The sequence below is a fragment of the Pseudoliparis swirei genome, chromosome 3, assembly GCF_029220125.1.
Source record: "Pseudoliparis swirei isolate HS2019 ecotype Mariana Trench chromosome 3, NWPU_hadal_v1, whole genome shotgun sequence".
Taxonomy (NCBI): domain Eukaryota; kingdom Metazoa; phylum Chordata; class Actinopteri; order Perciformes; family Liparidae; genus Pseudoliparis; species Pseudoliparis swirei.
In genome coordinates this window covers 20,310,540-20,331,438 of record NC_079390.1, presented here as the reverse complement: position 1 = coordinate 20,331,438, position 20,899 = coordinate 20,310,540, and the positions used below count along the sequence as shown (strand labels likewise).

At 43.0% G+C, this 20,899-nt stretch overlaps 1 protein-coding gene across 4 annotated transcripts in view; it reads left to right on the top strand.

Moving 5' to 3' along the window:
- Positions 1-20,899, top strand: part of gria4b (glutamate receptor, ionotropic, AMPA 4b) — a 116,471-nt gene that overhangs the window by 57,927 nt on the left and 37,645 nt on the right. For all 4 annotated transcript variants that reach the window (XM_056411534.1, XM_056411533.1, XM_056411535.1 and 1 more), the window contains exons 3-8: positions 2,346-2,585; positions 9,081-9,265; positions 12,876-12,929; positions 14,746-14,904; positions 18,070-18,237; positions 19,264-19,368. In XM_056411534.1, coding sequence (XP_056267509.1) covers positions 2,346-2,585; positions 9,081-9,265; positions 12,876-12,929; positions 14,746-14,904; positions 18,070-18,237; positions 19,264-19,368 — 911 coding nt within the window. The remainder of the gene's footprint in view (positions 1-2,345; positions 2,586-9,080; positions 9,266-12,875; positions 12,930-14,745; positions 14,905-18,069; positions 18,238-19,263; positions 19,369-20,899) is intronic.

Here is a 20,899-nt window from a genome sequence, read left to right as displayed (position 1 = left end):
GTGACGCAGTTTAACCCTCCTGTTACCTTAGGGTCAATTTGACCCCATTCAATGTTTAATGTCGGTGTTCTTTCGTGTCAATTTGACCCCAGGCTGTTTTTCACTGTGTCAAACATATAAGAAATATCAACTTTTTTATATATTTAAAGCTATTTAGGTAGTCAACAAACAAACATAAAGTACCTCACACGTAAACTTGGAAACATTAATTATAATAATTTTATGGAGGTTTTAATTGCTGGGGTCAAATTGACCCCAAGGGTAAAATATGTCAGTAAATATAAAGGTAACAGGAGGGTTAAACATTGAATGGGGTCAAATTGACCCTAAGGCAACAGGAGGGTTAAGAAGCACCAGCTCCTGGACTTCGAAAGGCGACAAGCTCAATATGTGAGATTGGACCTACGACTCATGGGTCTCTCTCTAGTCGAGGACAACTCTTTAGACCCGTGATGATAAAGAAGAAGATATTAGCAAACTTCGGTGACGTTACAACAAACCCTACCGCGTTGATTCTGTAGTCCCCTGTCGTTGATTCTGTAGTTCCCTGTCGTTGATTCTGTAGTTCCCTGTCGTTGATTGTTGATTCTGTAGTCCCCTGTGCCTCCTTGTTCCTTAATTGAAGCATCAAGTTCTTCTGTTGTCTCAACTGAGGGAGGAGGACACAGCTTATCTCTCTCTCTCTCTCTCTTTCTTTCCTCTCTATGGAAACAACGGCGTTGTCAGTAAAGCAGTCCTCTTATTTGCTTCCCCCCACCCCCCATTTCACTTTAACAACGCCGACGTCTTGAGCCCTTCGTTCACTCGGCCGCTCGCCCCGATTCTTCTCGTGCCCAGAAGCTGGCGGAGGATGCTCATTATCTTCCCTCTCTGTTGTTGTTCTGCGTGTGAGTAAAGAAGTGGGCAATTACAGTGTGTCTCTTGAAGACAGCCGAACCTTTCTATAATGAGGAGATCTCCTTAAGCAGGACACACTCGCCGGTGTGTGTTTACGAAAATGTGAAGTTTCCATTTCATTTAAAGTCCCGACCAATAAAACAGATTGCAGGTTCAGTTTGCCTTGTCGTGATGTCGCGAAGCAGCGTCGCGTGAATGCGATGAGTTTAGCTAATGAGGAAGAGGTCCTTGAGTGTATATATAAATATATAAATATTTATTTATATATATATACACCTCAGTGAGGGGAATGATTCAGCACGCCACGAGGACATGTTGTTGCTGTTTGAATGCGGGGAAGAGAACAGCTTCTGAGATGAATGGATCAGAGGAAACGGATGCGTTTGGTTTTGATGTCTGTTTACCACATTCAGCGGTTCCCTTAAAAGGGTTTTAAGTGGTAATCAGTGGGATAATGGTTAGTCTCCAGTACCGGTGCAAGGCTTTCATTGCCGCGCTGATTTTTGCACCGCGTTTCCACCGCCGCCGCTTCTATCACTCGAACTGCGCACTCTCTTTTGTCTTTCTTCTTTTTTTTTTCCTCCATCTGCCCAGGTGCATTTGTCAACAACAAACAAACAAAAAAAGACGACTCATCACCTGCTGATCCAAAGCAGACTGGAAACAGCACTTCCTGTTCTCTGCTATTAGTTTCCTGGCCTTGAGCCAATATTTTTGATCATTGAAGAAAGACAAAAAAGCTAATCTTATTTCTCTGTGAGCCTTCATTGTGTGTGTTGTTGTTTTTGCTCCGACACGATGAAACTATCATCTTTTTTCGCGGCGGTTCATCGGTAGTCCTCATGGACCTGACCCCGGGACTGACACCCCACCCCCCCCAGGACTACCTTCTCCTCTCTCTCCTTCCTCTTCTCCTCTTCCCTCCCCTCCCTCTCCTCCTCCCTCCTCTCCCTCCTCCTCCTCCTTTTGTTGTTTGTTGTCCATGTCCAAATGTGCCACCAAAAAAAAAAAAAAAAATTGTTTGAAAAAACACATTCATTCTTTGGCAATAAACCTGTTTCTGATTCTGATTCTGATTCTGATTCTGATGGGGCAAATGCGCTTCAGACAAGATGCGTGAACTGATCCACGGCCTGACAGCATCCTTCAACTGTGTGGATGCTTGATTTGAGCATGACAGGAAACAACTATTCGATTTGTATTCACACTGGAGACCAATATGAATGTGAAACTATATCATAAACTTATTAATGTTTAAAGCTGCTGCGACCCGTTGTTGGTTTCCAGTCCACGAACTTTCCACTTTGGCTTCATTTGACTACTTTCATTATCCGTCTCTTCTTGACGCCTTTCTTTTCTTTTCTAAATAAATGTTTCACAACCAAGATCACAACCCCCCCCTGGCTCTCATCGTCTCATCTATTGATCGTCTTATTATTCTTCCCCAGTTTGCTCCCAGTACTCCCGTGGTGTCTTCGCCATCTTCGGCCTGTACGACAAGCGCTCGGTCCACACGTTGACGTCCTTCTGCAGCGCCCTGCACATCTCCCTCATCACGCCCAGCTTCCCCACCGAGGGCGAGAGCCAGTTCACGCTGCAGCTCCGGCCGTCCATCCGGGGGGCGCTGCTGTCCCTCCTCGACCACTACGACTGGAACAAATTTGTCTTCCTGTACGACACCGACCGGGGTAAGTGATGAGGGTGGACTGCTTCTGTACACAGGTCACTGGTGTGCAGTGCCAGTGTGTGGTTGTGTGTGTGTGTGTGTGCTTAACCCTCCTGTTACCTTCCGGGTCAATTTGACCCCATTCAATGTTTAATGTCGGTGTTCCTTGGGGTCAATTTGACCCCAGGCTGTTTTTCACTGTGTCAAACTTATAAGAAATATCAACTTTTTTATATATTTAAAGGGCTATTGAGGTAGTCAACAAACAAACATAAAATACCTCACACTTAAACTTGGGAAACAATATTAATTCTGATAATTTTCTGGAGGTTTTAATCGCTGGGGTCAAATTGACCCAGAGGGTAAAATATTTTAGTAAGTGTAAAGGTAACAGGAGGGTTAAGGTGGCCGATCAAATGCTCATGACAGTTTTTTGGGGCACAGACTGAACCCCTGTTTCATGGGTTAGGGTTATTTAGTTTTGAGTACTGTTGGATTATGTGCGTGTTTGTTTTTGCACACAACACAAAAATCAGATTTGAAGGAATTAAAATGTCTGCAGCTCTCAAACATGATGTTAACTTAAATATAAGTACATTTAGTCATTGCAGCAAACACAGAAGTGGGAATGGATGTGCCTGTAAAATAAAGGCTGTTTTTTTAATCCACAACATGCCTCCAGGCTACCAGGTAATCAATAGTGCAGTGCTGTTGGAAGGGTTGTAGACTACAGTGTTGGTCCTCTCTCTCTCATTAGTCTCCGACTCGATTCCCCTCCTAAGGATGAGGAAGGCAAATTTCTCTCCTCCATATGTGTGTCTCTCTCTCTTTGGATTTCTCTCTTCTCCCCTTTTCATTGTTTTCTGTCACTCACTTCTCCCTCACATACACACTCACAGGGTCACAGGGTTTGTACTCAACCCCCCCTCCTCCGTTGCACATTTCCATTAAACGACAGAATGGATATGGGCTACTGCTTGGATCACATCTCCACATCTCGCTGTCATACATTTTCCAGAAGGTAGTCAGGGTTTTCATGCTTTCTCTCTGCTGCTTTCGAGACTGCAGTGAGTGGTTGCAGCTCCTATATAGCCAATCTGCTCAGAGTGGGGAGCATATCAGGATGGCCGCTTGTTCCTTTTTTCTCTTCCTCTTATCTCGGCCCGTACACGCTTGACTGGCTAAAAAGCCCCTTCTCCTCGCAACAAAAACCTATTTGTATCCGATCAAGTGTTCTTCAAAAAGCACAACAAAGGTTCCTATAGCTTTATGGCCATGCGGCCCCACAGACAGACAAAGGTTGCCTCAATCAGGAATGGTCTGTCACTTGAATACAGATGATGATATTGTGTAATGGTTTAGTCTCTCGTCTACCGATTTGAAAGGGTCTGTAATGCTGTTCCAAACACGAAACACTTATTGCGATTTCTTCTAAGCCAATCAAATTGAATGGACAATTCATGAATTTGTGGTACTTCTGGAATATACTGTCATTCAGAGCACCGAGCAGAAATTACACATTTACGCAGACAGTAGGTCCATCATATTAACTCATTTAACACTATATATATATATAATTATCTATATATATATATATGTATATATAATAATAATAATAAAAATAGATATCTTTATATATATAATTCTCTTTTTTTATTTTATTTATATATATATATTGAATTAAAAAAGAGAACCATGTCAAGTAGACCGAAACCTGAAACGAAAAACATGTAGATAATTGTGTAAAAGAATGCGGGTGAAATATTTTTCCATGTTTATTGTTCTATGATTTGTTTTTTCATCCCCCAAAAATTCAGTAATAGTTGAAAAATAACTAATCTTTATAAACAGATTTCTATATTCACTATATTCATTTCCTTTGGTGCACTGGACTCATTTATGTTGCCCACCAGCTTCAGAGCTGATCAGTTGGTTCACTTTTGCGGCTTGTTTAGCAAATTCATGCAAAAGCATTTTTCACAATCCATAAAAACCTTGAGGCCTTCTTTCTGCAATTTTGTGAGTAGAACAGAGGCTTTGAGATGTTTAATATTTCTTCCGTGAGTTTTTGTACTTAGACTATTCATGAAGGAATAGTGTGAGTGTACTCAGTCTGTGTCTGAAGTGGCAGACATGCCTATTTTATTAAAAACCCTCAAATATGTCCTGGGGACTTGTGTCCTTGTTGGTGGGTCTGAATGTGTCTGCACGTCAGCATTGCCTGTTATACCTACGTAGTACGTACTCATGTTCTGTTTGCGCATGCAAGGGCTTTTCAGATAGCTTTTGGGTGCAGGCTGCAGCACTTTGGCCTGAGGATTATTTTTTTTCCCACACAGGGTCAGGCATTCATCCAGTATTGACTATAATGTAGAATCAGCCCACGCATGGCCGAGCTCAGTCAATGAGCGCCAGTCTGAATCCCTGCATCAGGGCTCCAGAGATACAAGGGGCTGGATACTGTAGCACTGTAGTGAGTGCTGTTCCTTTTAGCTTCCGTACACACTCAAACAGGAAAATATAAGAAATAAAATGTGAAGAGGAAAAAACCTGCAAGGATAGAAGAATAAAAATAAAATGAGTCCAGAAAAGAGAACAGGAGAGGAAATATGGAGAGGAGAGAAAACTCTCATGGAGGAAAGATGAGGGGAAAGGAAACAAGATGAGCGGAAGTGAAAGGATGGAGAGGAGAAAGTAATACTGGAACGAATGAGAGAAAAGAAAACGAGGAGGGGAAAGGAAACGAGGAGGCATGGCAGGAAAGGAGAGGAGAGGAGTAAACAATGAAGTGTGAAAAGAAATGAATGGAGAGGAAATAAGCAGGAGGAAGTGGAAAAATAGAGAGGAAACTAGGAGAGATGATGTAAAGGAGGAGTGTGGATGCTAGAAAAGAAGATAGGATAGGAAGTGAGATGATGAGGAAACAAGGAGATTACAAAAGAGAGAAAACTAGAGGATTGAGAAAAGGATCCAAAGAGGAAGTAAGGGAGGAGAGGAAAAGCAGATTGACTGGTAGAGGCAGTGGGTTCAGGCCATGATGAATGGCTCATTTCAAAAAGCATAAGCCTCTTTATGTACTCTCTCCGAAGAGCAAGAGGCGAAAAGAAAAGGACTGGCTCAACGAGAAAGAAGGAAGGATGGAGGCTCTGTTGACAGACACGAATAATATGCATCCCACTGGAGGGTAAAGACAGGGAAAAAAGAGGAGGGGAAGTTTGAAAAGGGGCCGAAAGCGCACACACAGACCTTTAATCTCCCCTCTCATCTCGTGTCCAGCTCGGCTCAAATCAGCGTGACGTGCGCTGGTCTGCACACTCGCTGTGTCTTTGACGCTGATGCTGATTGCGGCTGGCTGCTGCTCCGCACACAGCCGCGGGGCTACACATTTATCAGCTGGTAATCAGCTGGCTCCTTGCACGCTTTACTCGCCACTGCGGTTTTTTGTCCACGAGCCGTGTGCACGCCACGCGACGCGATGGCACGTGCCACAGATAGCGAACGAGCAGCTCACTCCAGCTGCTGATTTGTATCTGGGGAGATAGTGGGGGTAACAGTGTGGATTCGGACTAAACATATGTTACAGACAAGATATCCCTTGCTGTGTCGTTAGATGTCTTCTTTGTGTCAGGATGGCTGTTGTAGCCAGAGAGCTATAGCACCCAAACAACAACATGCCACAGAAAATGAAATATTTTTATTGAAAACAGGTCAAACACAAACTAAACAGTACATAGCAACACTGGGGAAAGAGACAAATAGGGTTTTAAATACACAGGAGAGGTGCAGGTGATTGGACACAGGGTAACGAGACACAGGTGGACACAATGAGGGCGGGGCTAGCAATCACACAGGTGGAATCAATCAGGGACAGGTGTGAGGGCAAATGTTGTCCCCACCCAAGATTGAGTCTTTTTAAACTGAAATGACGAATATCGAAGAATTAGAACCTGTCGATGAAATAATTTATTCTTGCAAGAAGAGTCACCGTTACACAGAGTCGCTCAGGAGTCTGCCAAGGGTGAACGGAAGACTCAATGAAACAACATGTATTTAAGGGAAACAAGAAGAAGGAGACTTGTCTTCAGGTCATTTGATGAGTAATCAAATGATCAGATCGTCCGACGAGTAACCAAATGATCCAATCACCCGATGATCAATCAAGTGATCAGGTCCTTTTTATAAGGATACTCAAAGGAAAGATCCTGTGAATTATAACACCTATCAATCAGTCTTCATCCTGTCCTCTGTTATAATTTGTCTCCACAAGTGATTGTTTCTTTCACATAGTGTCACAGAGAATACAATGAAGAATATATAAAATTCCCATTACACAGGGCATGCGATCACAGGGACAGGAAGTGCAGGGAAACAGAGGACACGAGAGACAGGGACTTCAAAATAAGACAGGAAACAAGACACAGAAACTCCGGATCGTGACACTTCGTGCATCATAAACTGGTTAGAATGATTGCCCGAGACACGTGGCTTTAGCCTCAGTCTTATCGCATTATGTCACGTGTGTAGCCATCATGTATTTCAATCATGAGAGATGGGTTTTTAGAGTTTAACAATAATATATTTACAATTGAAAATTGAAATAGTGCAGTCTTTTTGGCGATTGGATCTGTGAAGGCATTGCATCATACCTCTGACGGACCAAAAGGAAAGCAGGGAGCCCAAACAGCTGCTCATTGGTCGCTGAAACTCAAGTCAATAGCAGCAAAGTAGCTCCAGCTACCACAGGGGGTCATTTTTATCCAAGCCTGTAGCGTCACACCCTGCACAGAGTCGCTCTTTTATATATTTCTTGTATTTATCAGGCACCATGTACGAGCTAAGAGGAAAGAAAGGCGTCGTGTCAGATGGAGCTACTGGCTTTTGTCGGCCCTTTGGTTCCCCATCTCTCTCGTTCTCTTGCTCTCATTTCCTGTCGATAATGGCCATAAAATAAAACTCGGAAGGAAAATGTGTCTGGCCAAAAAGTCATAGAGGTGCAATAAAGAGCTCATCAAAGCACATTGTGTTCTTTTCTCGCTGCCGCATTTGTCTTTTTGCAGAAAATGAACAATAACTGCCTCGCAGTCGGGTTCCGGCTTCCCATCAGCCCAAAATGTCATAAACCAGGACTCACCGGGGACATTCTGATGCAAACATGTGTGAACACCGTGTGTGCCGTGTTAACCGCCAGTCTCTCCTGGCACCAACATCCTTCTAATGGGGAGCGAGAGGCTGGGGAGGGGATGGATCAGGTGGAGACGGAGTCTGGTTTCCAGAGCACAGGTTAATCCTCTAATTGGGAGCAAAGGGAGACAGGTTGCCAGATTGTGATTACGACCAGGAGGGGCAGTTTAAGGGGGACATCTGTTCCTGCTGGAGAACAGCCGCCCTCACAGCTCCCTAGTTTCCTCCTCTTCTTTATACACAGACCTGACAGCGAGGGTCCTCCCACCCATCAAGGGTCTGACGCCACATCCGGCTCACGGAGACGAGTCTGTTCCACCGACTGGACGAACATCCAGCGTCTGGTTGGAAAAAGATAGAAGTTTCTTCGAGGCCATTTGCTCCAGCGCAGCTTCTTTTAGATCGTAAAAAAGGGAGCCAGTTTTGCAAGTCCAACCAGTCATTATAAGCAATATGTTGTATCACTTCACATGGCCCAATGGGCCATATTTCATCCAGGAATTATAAGTGCCTCAGTTTAATCAGTAGACATATCCGAGAGTTGTGCTGACAACTCGAAAGCATTCAAGGAGCACTTCATGTTGTTTTAATAGAAGAAATATCCAGATCTGCGTCAATATTCACTTATAGACGACCATCGTAATGCTGCATGGATCCAATGGGAGTGGGTGCATATTCAGTTCGTCTCTTACAAAGTCCTTCACAAAAACGCCGCTTTTATGACCGTCTAAGCGTAAGTACACTCACCAGAAGTATAACGCTCAGGTCGTCGAAGGTTAACAACGAACCACTCGCCTGTTGACTTAGTTTAGCAGGGCTCTCAAGTTTTGAAGATAGGCAAGAGTGACATTTCTTTTTCATTTTCTTTATTTTGCTTTATTTTTATTGGTTGCTGGATTAAATCTTGATACGTTTTTTTTTTTTGGCTGGCTTATTGTGCCATTTCTTTTTATGATTGGCTGATAACACAGCAGCAGACTCCAGGGGGAGCTCAGGGGATTCCTCCATGGTGAGGGCAGGCAAAAAAAATAAAAGCCGAGAGTTTTTTTTTTTCAGCGTGAGAAATGTGTGTGTGGGCGGTGACTTAAGACCGAAATGCGTGAGTGTTACGCTCAATGCGTGACACTTGAGAGCCCTGGTTTAGTGTTTGACATCCCACTCTTCTCCATGTAAACATGAAAAAAGTAAGTCAATGAGCATCCCGAGCTCATCTTTGCCGAGAATAGATGGTACAATGAATGCAATCGTATTGTGCAGAAGGCCTTAGAAGTCAAGCCGCTCCCCGTGTTTTCTTCCCCGCCCTCCCTGATGTGACTTGTGCTTGTGTCTGCATCAGGATACGCCATCCTGCAGGCCATCATGGAGAAGGCGGGACAAAACAACTGGCAGGTCAGCGCCATCTGCGTGGAAAGCTTCAACGATGCCAACTACCGCCGGCTGCTGGAGGATCTGGACCGGAGGCAGGAGAAGAAGTACGTCATCGACCTCGAGGCGGAGAGGCTGCAGAACGTGCTGGAACAGGTGATGCCACCGTGGCCTCAGCATGAAGTTGTTGTTGGCCTCTCTTTGGATTTCCTCTTCAACGGGTGCATATTTTGTGAAAGACAGACAAATGTTAAAGATTTATTTAAATCAGCCATTCAGCAAAAGTGGAACTAAATTGAGCTCCAACATGGCGGCCGGTCATCCCAATGAAAGATGCCAGAGACGTGACATAATGAGAGATGATGGCAGGCAGTTAATAGTCACTCTTCTTGCCTGTGTGTCAGTTGTCATAGTTTAGAAATTCATAATATAAAGAATACTACTAATAATAATGCTATGGGGGGAAACATGCTTTTTTTGGGCCTCGGGGGCTTTTTTATGTTCGTTTTACGTTATGCAACCTCAATGGGACCAATAAGCAACACGGCTGACCTCTCGTGCTATATCTATATATTTAGATACATCAATGCAGTTTCGAGTCAAACACCCTGGTTCAACTTTTTCCCCAACATTCTTGCTGTATTTGTGCATGCGGGATTAATACCGATTAATGTAATTCCTCAAAGTAAAGTGGTTTTCATAATCCGCCTTTGTAGAACGAAGCTCGCCACGTTTCTCACATCTCATCTGTTAGCTTACCGAGTACGACGTTAACGATCACGATCGTAAACGTTATCATAGAGCCCGAGTTGGGCATGAATCAGAATTATCCTCCAACAATGTCTTTCAATGAATTCCCTGAAAATAATATTGAAATAGAGGCCACTGTTTTATTGAAGTAATGATGGTGAGAATATTTGTTCTATGTGTTTATGAGACTTTTTGTGTGTACCTTAGAAGTAAAAGCTCTTCATATTCGTACCGTAACATGAGCAAAATAAAATAAATGACGAACTCCCCCCCCCCCCCCCCGTTCTCTGAAATGCAACGACATGATCCCAGAAACTGAACATTTGCAAAGAACCAAAGTTAATAATTTGCACACTTTTATAACTGTTTGTTTGTTTGAGTATGTTTGTGCTCATTAGAAAGTTTTGAAAGTGAAAAACAGTCTGTTTGGAGCTCCGGTGGTGTTCGTTGGCATCCGCACACTCAGAATATCATGTGTGCCTTCCTCCTCCTCCTCCTCCTCTCATCCCACCATCTTTCCCCGTGGCAACTGGTGTCTCTGTAATCATTCAATTATTCAGGATATCTCCTCTCTGACATCTGTCATAGTTCTAACAACCTACTTTGCAGATGTGTGTGAGCGTGTGAGCCACACCGAGCAGCAGACGTCCCGCTCCATCCCTATTGGCTCAGATCTCAGAAGTAGATACGAGAGTCGTATTTAGAGCTCGTGGGATAATGCAGTGTTTTGGTCAGGCGGCGGTCCGAGTTACTGCCAAAGACAGCAACAATTTTAGCCTCTATTCATTGCTAGCGTCATCCTGTTCATATTTGCATCTTGCCAAAAAATTATCCTGATCCACGACTTGATTTGAATACATAATTGGGCCTCATTCGCTGCTAATTAACAGCACGGTCAGCACATATCAAAGCGTATAAGCGACCAGATGTTATTTTGAATCTGAGAGCATCTCTGAATGCAAACCTATTTCATTCATGGATGGGAATGTCATTTTATGATGACTCATTTGCAAATTGTTCAAAGCTGTATCATAGCTGCAAATTGATTGGTTTAAAGTCCAAGAAGTATTGAAAGTAACTGAATGTCGCCCAACGGTACTTTTAAGCCCCTTTCAGACATGCAGATTGGTTTGTAATTTATTAATGTTATATAGTCTTTATCTAACCAGGAGTGTCAGAGATTTTAAAAAAGAGATTATTAATCTCTTTTCTAACGCTGACTTGACCAGGACAATCAGCATCAGCATTAAAACACATAGTTACAGACAGAAAACACAAAAGGGGACACAAATGAAAAGGAACTAAAAATCTAAATAAAATTGGCACGTTGGCATTTCTGCTCTTAATTCTTTCATTTTGGATCTGAAATCAGAGAATGACGAATATTCACAAACTTTTATTTCCAAATTCTGTATGGAAATTTGGGACGGAAAGAGCAACAAAGTCCCCGAGAACAAAGAGTATAGTCCGACAGTGTGATGAAGACGCATCATTAGTATAGAAACAGACCAACAAATGTATCAGCGATGTTTCATGTTGCTTTGAAATGTGAATAAATGCCAAAGTCACATTTACTTTAGAGTCACCAAGTCAGATCTGTAACATTTCCAGCGTGACAGAATTGAATCTGAATGTCATCCCATGAGCACTGAGGTCCGACACGCACGCCTTGCTCTGCAGCAACTCAATAAGTGTATCACTTAATCATCATCTGTTATGCACAACCTAATCTGCTTGATAATCCACTGTGAAAGAGACAATTCTAAATTGTTGAGGAGCTTCTTCTGATATCAGAGGAGTCGGTTGAAAGGATGTTTCTCTCCCAGCGAAGCACAACCACAATCATAATCAGACCAGCGCCTTCATGCCAACTGCATGCGTGAAAATATAAATATCCAGAGAAACACTTACGCACAGTCAGAGACACAATTTATCGTCTCATCATTTCACGCTCGTGCACTGTAGGACATTATGAAAAAAGACGTTTGCATCAGATACAAGATTAAATTGATAAGAAACTGTAGAAAGCGATTCACTGTGATTTAATAATTAAGGATTTAATGGGAAAATAGATTACAACAGAAAACCGCTCATCGTCCTTCTCATCGTTATTTCCCAGCTCACCGCTGCTCCCTCTCTCGCCACATGCCGACAATCACATGTGTGACGGCCCTGTAATATGAACATTTACATTTAAATAATCCCAGTCTGAAAAGGGTGGATTAGAATTTGAGGACATAAATAATCATTACAAGTATACGACCAGTAAACTACACACACAGGACTGTGTAATGTTTGAAATGTATCTCTTTTAAAGATCCGTAAAACTGTATTTCTATTTTCAGTTCTAATGCCAAGACACTATACCAACAGCGTTAAAGACATTTCATCCATGTCACTAATCCACGGAAAAGTTTTAAAGTACTTTCAGCTGACTAATTGCAAAACCATTAGCTGAATTAATATAAGAAATCTTTTAATCGTGCGTATATGCAGCTGTGAGCGTTCACCAAACATCAGAGTTTCACCAACTGCTGCTCAGGTCTTGACATCAGTGAAGCTGTTGGGGAATTGATATTAGCCCAAGCTTTTCTGAGCCTCCCAGAGCGTTTCTTTTCAATTTCTCCAGTTTAATTCACGCCCTTATTAATGTGAAGTCTGGATGCCCAGTGGGATTTCCCAGCAGATGTCAGCATTTTAAAATCAGTTTCTTATTACCAAAGTGCAGCTCTGTGGTTGTGTGTGTGTGTGTGTGTGTGTGTTCAAGAGTCAAGACGCATTGCCATGCCTCTGAAGGCGTGAAGTGTCGACTTCCTCAGTGAGATGCTGACGCGACTGCCTGTTCATTTGTTTAGACGTCCCATCTTCTTTGTATTAAACCTTGATGATCCCACCGTGTCAAGAAAAACACGCACGCACGCACCCTCCTGTCACATGCATCGTTTGATGTAATTAACGTATGCTATGCTGTAATCCAGTCAGATTAACGCTGAGCTCTGCTCTGCTCTCCTCACAGATCGTCAGTGTCGGGAAACATGTCAAAGGCTACCATTACATCATGGCCAACCTGGTGAGGGGATATGACTTCTGATGGTTTACTTGCTTGTTTCTTAAAATAATATCTTTATCTTTATCACATACCTCGACTATCACCTGAGTCCAAAGTGTTGTGGTGTTGATGTGCGGACTTTATTACCTTCGCATTGAAAATGCGGAAGGTTATGTTTTGATCGCCGTCTATTTATTTATTTATTTATTTATTTATTTGTTTGCGTGTTACTCGCATAACTAAAAAAGTATGAAACCGAATCGCATGAAATTTGGTGGGATGATTGTTTATTTTCCGGGGACCATTTGTTTAGATTTTGGGATCGATCGGGTCAAAGGTCAAGGTCAAGGTCATGAAAAGGTCAAAATCTTCATTTTACCATAGTGCGGTCAATTTGTATCCAATTAGCATGCAACTAATGCCAAAATGTTCATAATTCAATGCCCAATCTATGCGCTCTACCGAGTGCCCGTTCTAGTTTTTTATGGAAACAGATGCTAAAGCAGATAACAGTAGGGTTCACTGACACTGGACCAAAGTGGCTGACCAACCAACACCCAATTATCTGATTTAGCTACTAAATACTTTTAAAAAGTTAGGTGACAAGGTGTGAGGAGCTAGATCTGTGTTCTTGTCTCGTGTGACAGCAAAAGACAACGTTGACCTAGTTTAAATTGGTTATATAATATTATTTAACTGATGTTGCGTACATTACAATGCTACTTCTTTTGTATCCCACACCATGATCCTTTCCTTAACATAACCAAGTAGTTCTGACGCCTTGTCCTCACTAATTCTCATTTTGAAAAGGCAGCGTCGGCATGTAACGAGCGGAAGTTGACACGCGCAATACTGACCTCAGAGGTCGTTTGAAGGTGCACTGACCAAGCTGCAGTGTTAGACGACCTCAACAACCCACAGCTTAGATCTTTTTGTTAAATGACATGCTAAAGATCAGCCGAAGGAAAAGCTAGGCGTTAGCAGATAGAGTTCAGCGCATCAATTGTGTATCTTCTGAAAGTACTTCTGGAAGACATTCCCCTCTTTGATTTACTGTCCCTTCGCTGCAGCTCAGCAGGAAAACACTGCCTAGGGAAACACAGAAAGCAAATTCTGCACAAAAAGACTTGAATGTTGCAAGATGTTTGCTGAAGACTCGTATTATTTTCGCTCCCATGCATTTTTATACAAAATAAGGAGTGGGGATTTTATCGCCCACCTGTACTGAAACTCGTTAATAATTCTATCAGCGTACATCTGGGCGTGTGGGTATTGTATGAGTGCAGACTGGGGAAAAAAATTTGCACATATCCTTTAATACTGCTCAGCCTTCAATTCCTAACGATGAAAACTGTTGATTCGGCGGTAATGAGAGTGACTGTGGGTCAGTGGTTAGCAGGTCCGTCAGAGGGTTGGTAGTTCAATCCCCGCCCGAGTCGATGTGTCCTTGAGAAAGACACTGAACCCTGAGTTGCTCCCTGCAGCTGTGTCGAAGGTGTATGAATGTAACACGATTGTAAGTCGCTTTGGATAAAAGCGTCAGCTAAATTCGATGTAATGTAGCCTCCAAGCATCATGATATGGAGTATGATGGTCCTCGATCAGTCGGATCAAATTGTTTTACTTGCTCTTATTCCCCTCATTTACACGTACAGTACATTTAGTGAAGTGGTACTTCCGTGTTGGCCAACTGTGAGTGTCTTGGCCGAAAATGAAATGAGATGAAATCATAAATGCCTACTACAGCTGGCAAAAGAGTATCTTTTAATGTAGTTGACATCATTCTTTTTGCCATCACTGGATTCAGCTTGCTCTCTCCCCTCTGTTGCCCCTCAAGGGTTTTAAGGACATCAACCTGGAGCGCTTCATGCACGGCGGAGCCAACGTGACAGGCTTCCAGCTGGTGGACTTCAGCAACCCCATGGTCATCAAGCTGATGCAACGCTGGAATAAGCTGGATCAGAGGGAGTACCCGGGGTCGGACGCCCCGCCCAAGGTATGTCGTCTCAAAAGCAGATGAAATCACATCAGCAATGCAACATCTTAATCGGATTTGGTTCTGCAGCTGTGAGCTTGGGACTCTTCTGAAAAGTCTTCGGTGGTGGATTCAGAGGGAAACGGTTTTGCACTTCACGACACACTAAAACATCGAGGATATTATTCATGATACACAGAAATACAATTTGATGAGCGTTGCAAGAAGCGGAAACAAATAACTAAACAGTTTCCAGCGGACACAAAAGTGATGCACAGCCTGGGGACACACTTAATGTTATGGCCCAAGAACTTTTTGGACTTATTTTAACATTATTTTAACAATCCCAGGACACCTAATTATATTGCAGATCAGCTTTTTAACCTTGCGTAATCCTTTTGTAAAAAAACATGGCAACAACGAGCCATTCCCAACTGTGTATCTCATCTTTTAGTGCGAGAGGTTTTCTTCTGTTGCTTGTTTCAGAAGTCGACTCTCAAATCCCGTTTGTGAGGCTTCAGATCAATTTTAAATCTCTGCGATCGGATTTTGAGACGAGCGAAATGAGCTGAAACCGACGGCTCGCTGGAGGCTGGGAACCGAGTTCGAGGAATAGTGGGCGGCCATGTAAATAACATGCTATTTGTAGTCAACGGGCGTAAAAATGCAAAGCCACGGCCCCTTTAAGGATTCCTCTGGGGTGACTGGAGTTGCAACAGCGGGGGGAAAAAGCAGATGCAGCAAAGAAAGTAATAATATTTCAAGAAAAGACGCTGACAGATAAGATGAAAAGGGTATGAATATATAGCAGCAGCATGTTTGCAAGGTGTGCAGACAGAACTAATGAATACAAACGATGATAACAAAAGGAACACATTGGTGAGCGTGTGCGGACAAGGAACATGCATCATCATCATCATCATCGTCATCATCGGCACCAGCAGTCTTCTCCGCTTTGTCCCCCGCAGTCATGTGCAGAGACGTGACGGACTGACACACTTTAGATTCTTTTCAGGCACACAGAGTGCAAATGGCGTGTGGCGAGAAGGTACGGTGGTCGGCGAGTCTGTGTCCGACAAAGACTTCTATTTTGAAAAACCAGATGCGGTGGAGTGGAAACGGTCCGAGTCAAGCAGTGTGTGTGTGTGTGTGTCTGACAGATTGGGGTTGTGGTTCAAATTAAAAGTTTACTCCACCGGCAATATCACGTGTGTGTGTGTAGTTATCCCCACTCCATTTCTTGATGAATTGCTCTCTCTCCTGAAAATCCACTCAGACTAAATTACTCTGCACCCCATTACGTTTGTCCACACAGCCCGAGCCACCGCGAGCCCTTCTTTCTAATAAATATATTAACACTACCGGTGAGTTTAGGCATGTTTACTCACTTTGCAAAGACAAATGGTGTTTGTAGTGTTTGTAAATTCCAGGAATCAGCAGGGAGTGAACTAATGAGCCCTTCCTTTATTGTACCCTGCATTGGACTGTAAGCTTTGGGGACTTCATTTCCACTTGGTTTGAACATGTCGTAACATCTGGATCTCGGCAGTGACATCTGAATACTATCTGTAATTATTATATTATATTAATTGTTCGTACACCTCGTATTAATATGTTTTTTTTTGCCAAGCATTTTGTTGTGTGTTTTATCAAGAGTCCTGAGCTTATTTCACGTAGTGGTGTGCAGAGAGGAGTTTGAATAAAGTCCGTTGCATCTGATTGGACCGTTTAGCTTGACACAAAGAAACAGAGGACAGGAAATCTGCAAAGTTTGTCAGACTTCAGCCCCATTGGAAGACAGTTTTTTGTCCTTTGAAATTCAGACACATATCTCTTCTTATCTCCTCATATTGCGAGTTGCCCAAAATGTCATTTAATAGGAGGATGTTCTGGTGACGCCCCAGGGTGCAGGATGAGTCATCAAACATTTGAAGACATTTTACAGGAAGAGAAGAGAAAAGGAATTGCAGATTTTTATGTAAAAAGTACTCTGTTCAGATTTTATTACATTTCTTTTTACATTTATTTGGCATATAAAATGAGATGAATGAGCAATTCACACACAGGATTAAAACAAAAAAAACTACATTTCATTTAACTGGGTATTTAAGTCTGGCTCATGTTATGTGACTGCAGAATTAATCAACTCCCTCATGTCACCCTGTCCATGTTCATTACTCTTATAGCAAGTGAAGATGTTCTTGACTCTCAGGGATTTCTTTCCGGCACCTCGGTTGTTTGTGTGTGTTACTTTGGGCAGCTTGTCAAAGAGTAGCAGGGGGATAGAGAGCAGCAGTCTCTGTCGAGAGCCATAATGTCACAGTGAGCAGCGGGCTAATGAATAGGATCCACCGCGGGCCGGAGGCAAAGTTAATGAACTCCTGCTAGCCGGGATAATTAATGCCACACTGCTACCCGGCTGGACTAAACATTCACCTTTTCCCTTTCCTTTTCCCCCGCACACTCTCCATCTTCTTGCTATTCACTGAATTAATTGTCTGCCACGCCGCCGCCGGTGAGTTTTAGGGAAATGTATGGCCTTCCTCACGGAAAGAGTGATTCTTGCAATGGAAATATGAAGTCATAATCCTTGTGTCAAAGACGGATTCGGGGAAATCAGGAGAATTATTAATTTTCCAAGTTTAAGTGTGGTTTTTATGTTTGTTTGTTGTTTACTTAAACTTAATATTAAATATATAAAAAAAAATAATTTCTTATATGTTTGACACAGTGAAAAACAGCCTGGGGTCAAATTGACCCTAAGGTAACAGGAGTCTTAAACTGTGGAATATGCTCTCGCTCTCTTTCTTTGCTTAAAGTAGAGTAAAAAAAACATCTAGGCCGTTACAACATCCTGCTTGGCCCTCCAGAAACTCGGAGGCAGAGGACATCTGACCAGCAAATATTGCAGAACATTTGGCCCGTCCAGCTAAATCAGCATTTAATTGTGCGCAACACGTTTATTAGTGCGTGTCCCTCGGCACTCTATGTACCCAAAACAGACAGAGAAGAACTCTGGCCTGCGGAGTTGTAGTTTACAAAGCACACGGTGCATCTCATAGGCCGGAGTTGAACCGTAATTCCTGCTGCATGTGTGTGTATGTGATGTTACGTTGCTTCAGAAAGCTGCACAGAACCCCCACACACACAGTAACGTCTATGTGACCCCCTGCTCTTGTCTCCCAGTACACCTCAGCGCTGACATACGACGGGGTGATGGTGATGGCCGAGGCCTTCAGGAACCTGCGCAGGCAGAAGGTAGACATTTCCAGACGGGGGAACGCTGGCGACTGCCTGGCCAACCCCGCCGCCCCGTGGAACCAAGGCATCGACATGGAGCGTACTCTCAAACAGGTGATCGAAACTGAGACTCGATTCAATTCAGTTTATTTTGTATAGCCCAATACCACAAATTACAAAGTTGCCTCAGAGGGCTTTACAATCTGTACAGATAGACATCCCTGTCCCAGGACCTCACATCGGATCAGGAAAAACTCCAAAAAAACTGAAAAAACCCTTTCACGGGGGAAAAAAGGGAAGAAACCTTCAGGAGAGCGACAGAGGAGGATCCCTCTCCCACTTCCTTTTGCTTTAGTTCCAAAACGTTTGGTCTACTACGCCACAGCACCAAAACAAACACGGATGAGAACACCTGCTTCTTTCTACAGTTGTTCAAGAAAAAGTTACGGAACTCCCCCTAACACAACAAATCGTCCTTTTTAACTCTGTTTGAGAGCAGCTTAAATAAACCACATGTAGCAGCGGGTTCAGTCTTCTATCTGTCTACACGGGATGCGTTCAAGGACAGTATTAACGGTACGTGTCCACAGGATCAGCGGTTTCCGCTTTTCCAATCTATTGTCTATATAAATGCAAAACAGTCGGGAGACGGGGCATCATGTCGGCCGCTTCTCATGTGCATAAAGTTGAGGTGAACTTTAGCTACCGAGCCAGTTGTTTGCTCGTTGGCTGGGTAGTTTTCTAACTCCCCAGTTCAATGCTACTTTGGTGGTAGAAAATGAGCCCGACAAAGTCGCACTCATGTGGTGATGTCAATCCGGCTCACTGCGCCGTGACAGGAGTCTGTGGGTGAAGTCGTTAAATTGTCATTTTTGTTACGAAATGTTACCCTTCATGTGACCATCCCGCCACATTGATTTGAATGGGATATCTGTTCTACTCCTATTATATGTTTATGGTGGAAATAGTCTTTCTTGTCTTCCTTTTACTCGTATTGATTTGCTTTTTTTTCTCACTATAAAACACCCTCTGAAAAGCTGGTCTATTTCACACTTTCTTTTGGTTGTAAATTAACTTTCCTCCGACCTTTCTGTGGCGAGAATTAATAATATTAGCTGCTGTTCATATCTTTGTGTGCAGGTCCGACTGCAGGGATTAACAGGTAATGTCCAGTTTGACCACTATGGCCGCAGGGTCAACTACACGATGGACATGTTTGAACTGAGGAATAATGGACCCAGGCGGGTAAGACATCACACCACACTGCTCACGTTTGTGTTATTGATGTATATTTGTCAAGTCAGTAGTACTGTATATTTTAGCATAAACATTATTTTTCCCACCTATCATGTGAAGGATCTCGACACAGAATGTAGCGTGGCACTTTCTATCATAAGCTGTAAAAAAAAAAAAAAGAATCAGCCTCGACCAGCGTCTCTACTTCTGGTGTGCGAGGATGGATGTCTGTTGACGAAATTCAGGGGGAAATGGGAAGAGAGAGAGAGAGAGAGAGCACTTGTAAGAGTGATAGCGAGAGGATGAAATGAAATACAGAGCAATCAAGGTAGAGGCAGGGGAGGGGGGGGGGGTGTTATGGGGAGTTCCCATCAATCAAAAGCTGCTTTGGCCTGTCTTCCTCTGCACAGCGAGGGTCCTGTCAGGACAGGGTGTGTGTGTGTGTGTGTGTGTGTGTGTGTGTGTGTGTGTGTGTGTGTGTGTGTGTGTGTGTGTGTGTGTGTGTGTGTCATGGCCTCTCTGCTACATTTTTCATGTTCCTCAATCATCCCAATGTCCCAACACACAAGAGGTATCAGCCAATCACAGGTCTCGGTTCCCTGCAGCCAACCAGCAGCCAGCCGTTTTGCTCAACGTCTCCACTCTCTCTGACTTATAGCTGCTTATTGTTGCTGTCAAAGCTCTTTGTTTATTAGATTATCTATACATCACTTTGACACAGTATTGGTTTTTGCAGATATTGGCTGTTTGTTAAAAATCCCATATGGGCAAACCAGCGCCATTTAATATTATATAGCTCCTCTCGATGGACAGAGCGTGCTCATGTTGTGACCGCAGCATATCATGTCTGTCAGTTCCACTCGGTCAGTTTGACCCTGAAGGAGTTCTGGAAGACGACAGTAATGTCGGCTGAACATGAAATAGATTTTGACGGCACAACGTTGAGCTTGAAATTGTAATCTTGCATGAGGGAGTTCCAGCTGAGGCCGGGCAATGATTCAACATCACCGCTTATTGCCTTAAACTTCGGCATGATGAACAAATGTTTAGAAATAACACCAAAAAAACAAGCCTGAAAGTAATGTTTGGCTTTGGAAATAGCAGTTTGAAAAAAACAAATCGACTTATTTACCATAAGTTTGAAAGATAATCAAAATTATCGTAAAGAAAAGATGAATTACAAAGACTTTGAGCCAAGATTATTTTATATGACCAGAAAATACTTTTTAAAAACATCAGGTCCACTTGGACTCAAGTCGCTCTTCACAGTGACTTGAGGAATAGTTGTTAAAAAGAACGTACAAGCATCACTGGCTTTGATAGTCCAGACGGATGTGTTCAATTACAGTCGATTATAAACGCACATTAGTTGAGGCCCAGTGTAATTATACAATACCCTTGAACTCTAACTGTTATTGAAAAATTGGTTACAGTTATTCCATGCCTAATAATGTTACCCTGATTACTGTTATATATATATATATACACATCTATATTCATATTGGGGCAACATACAGTTATATACTTTGAAGAAAGGCTT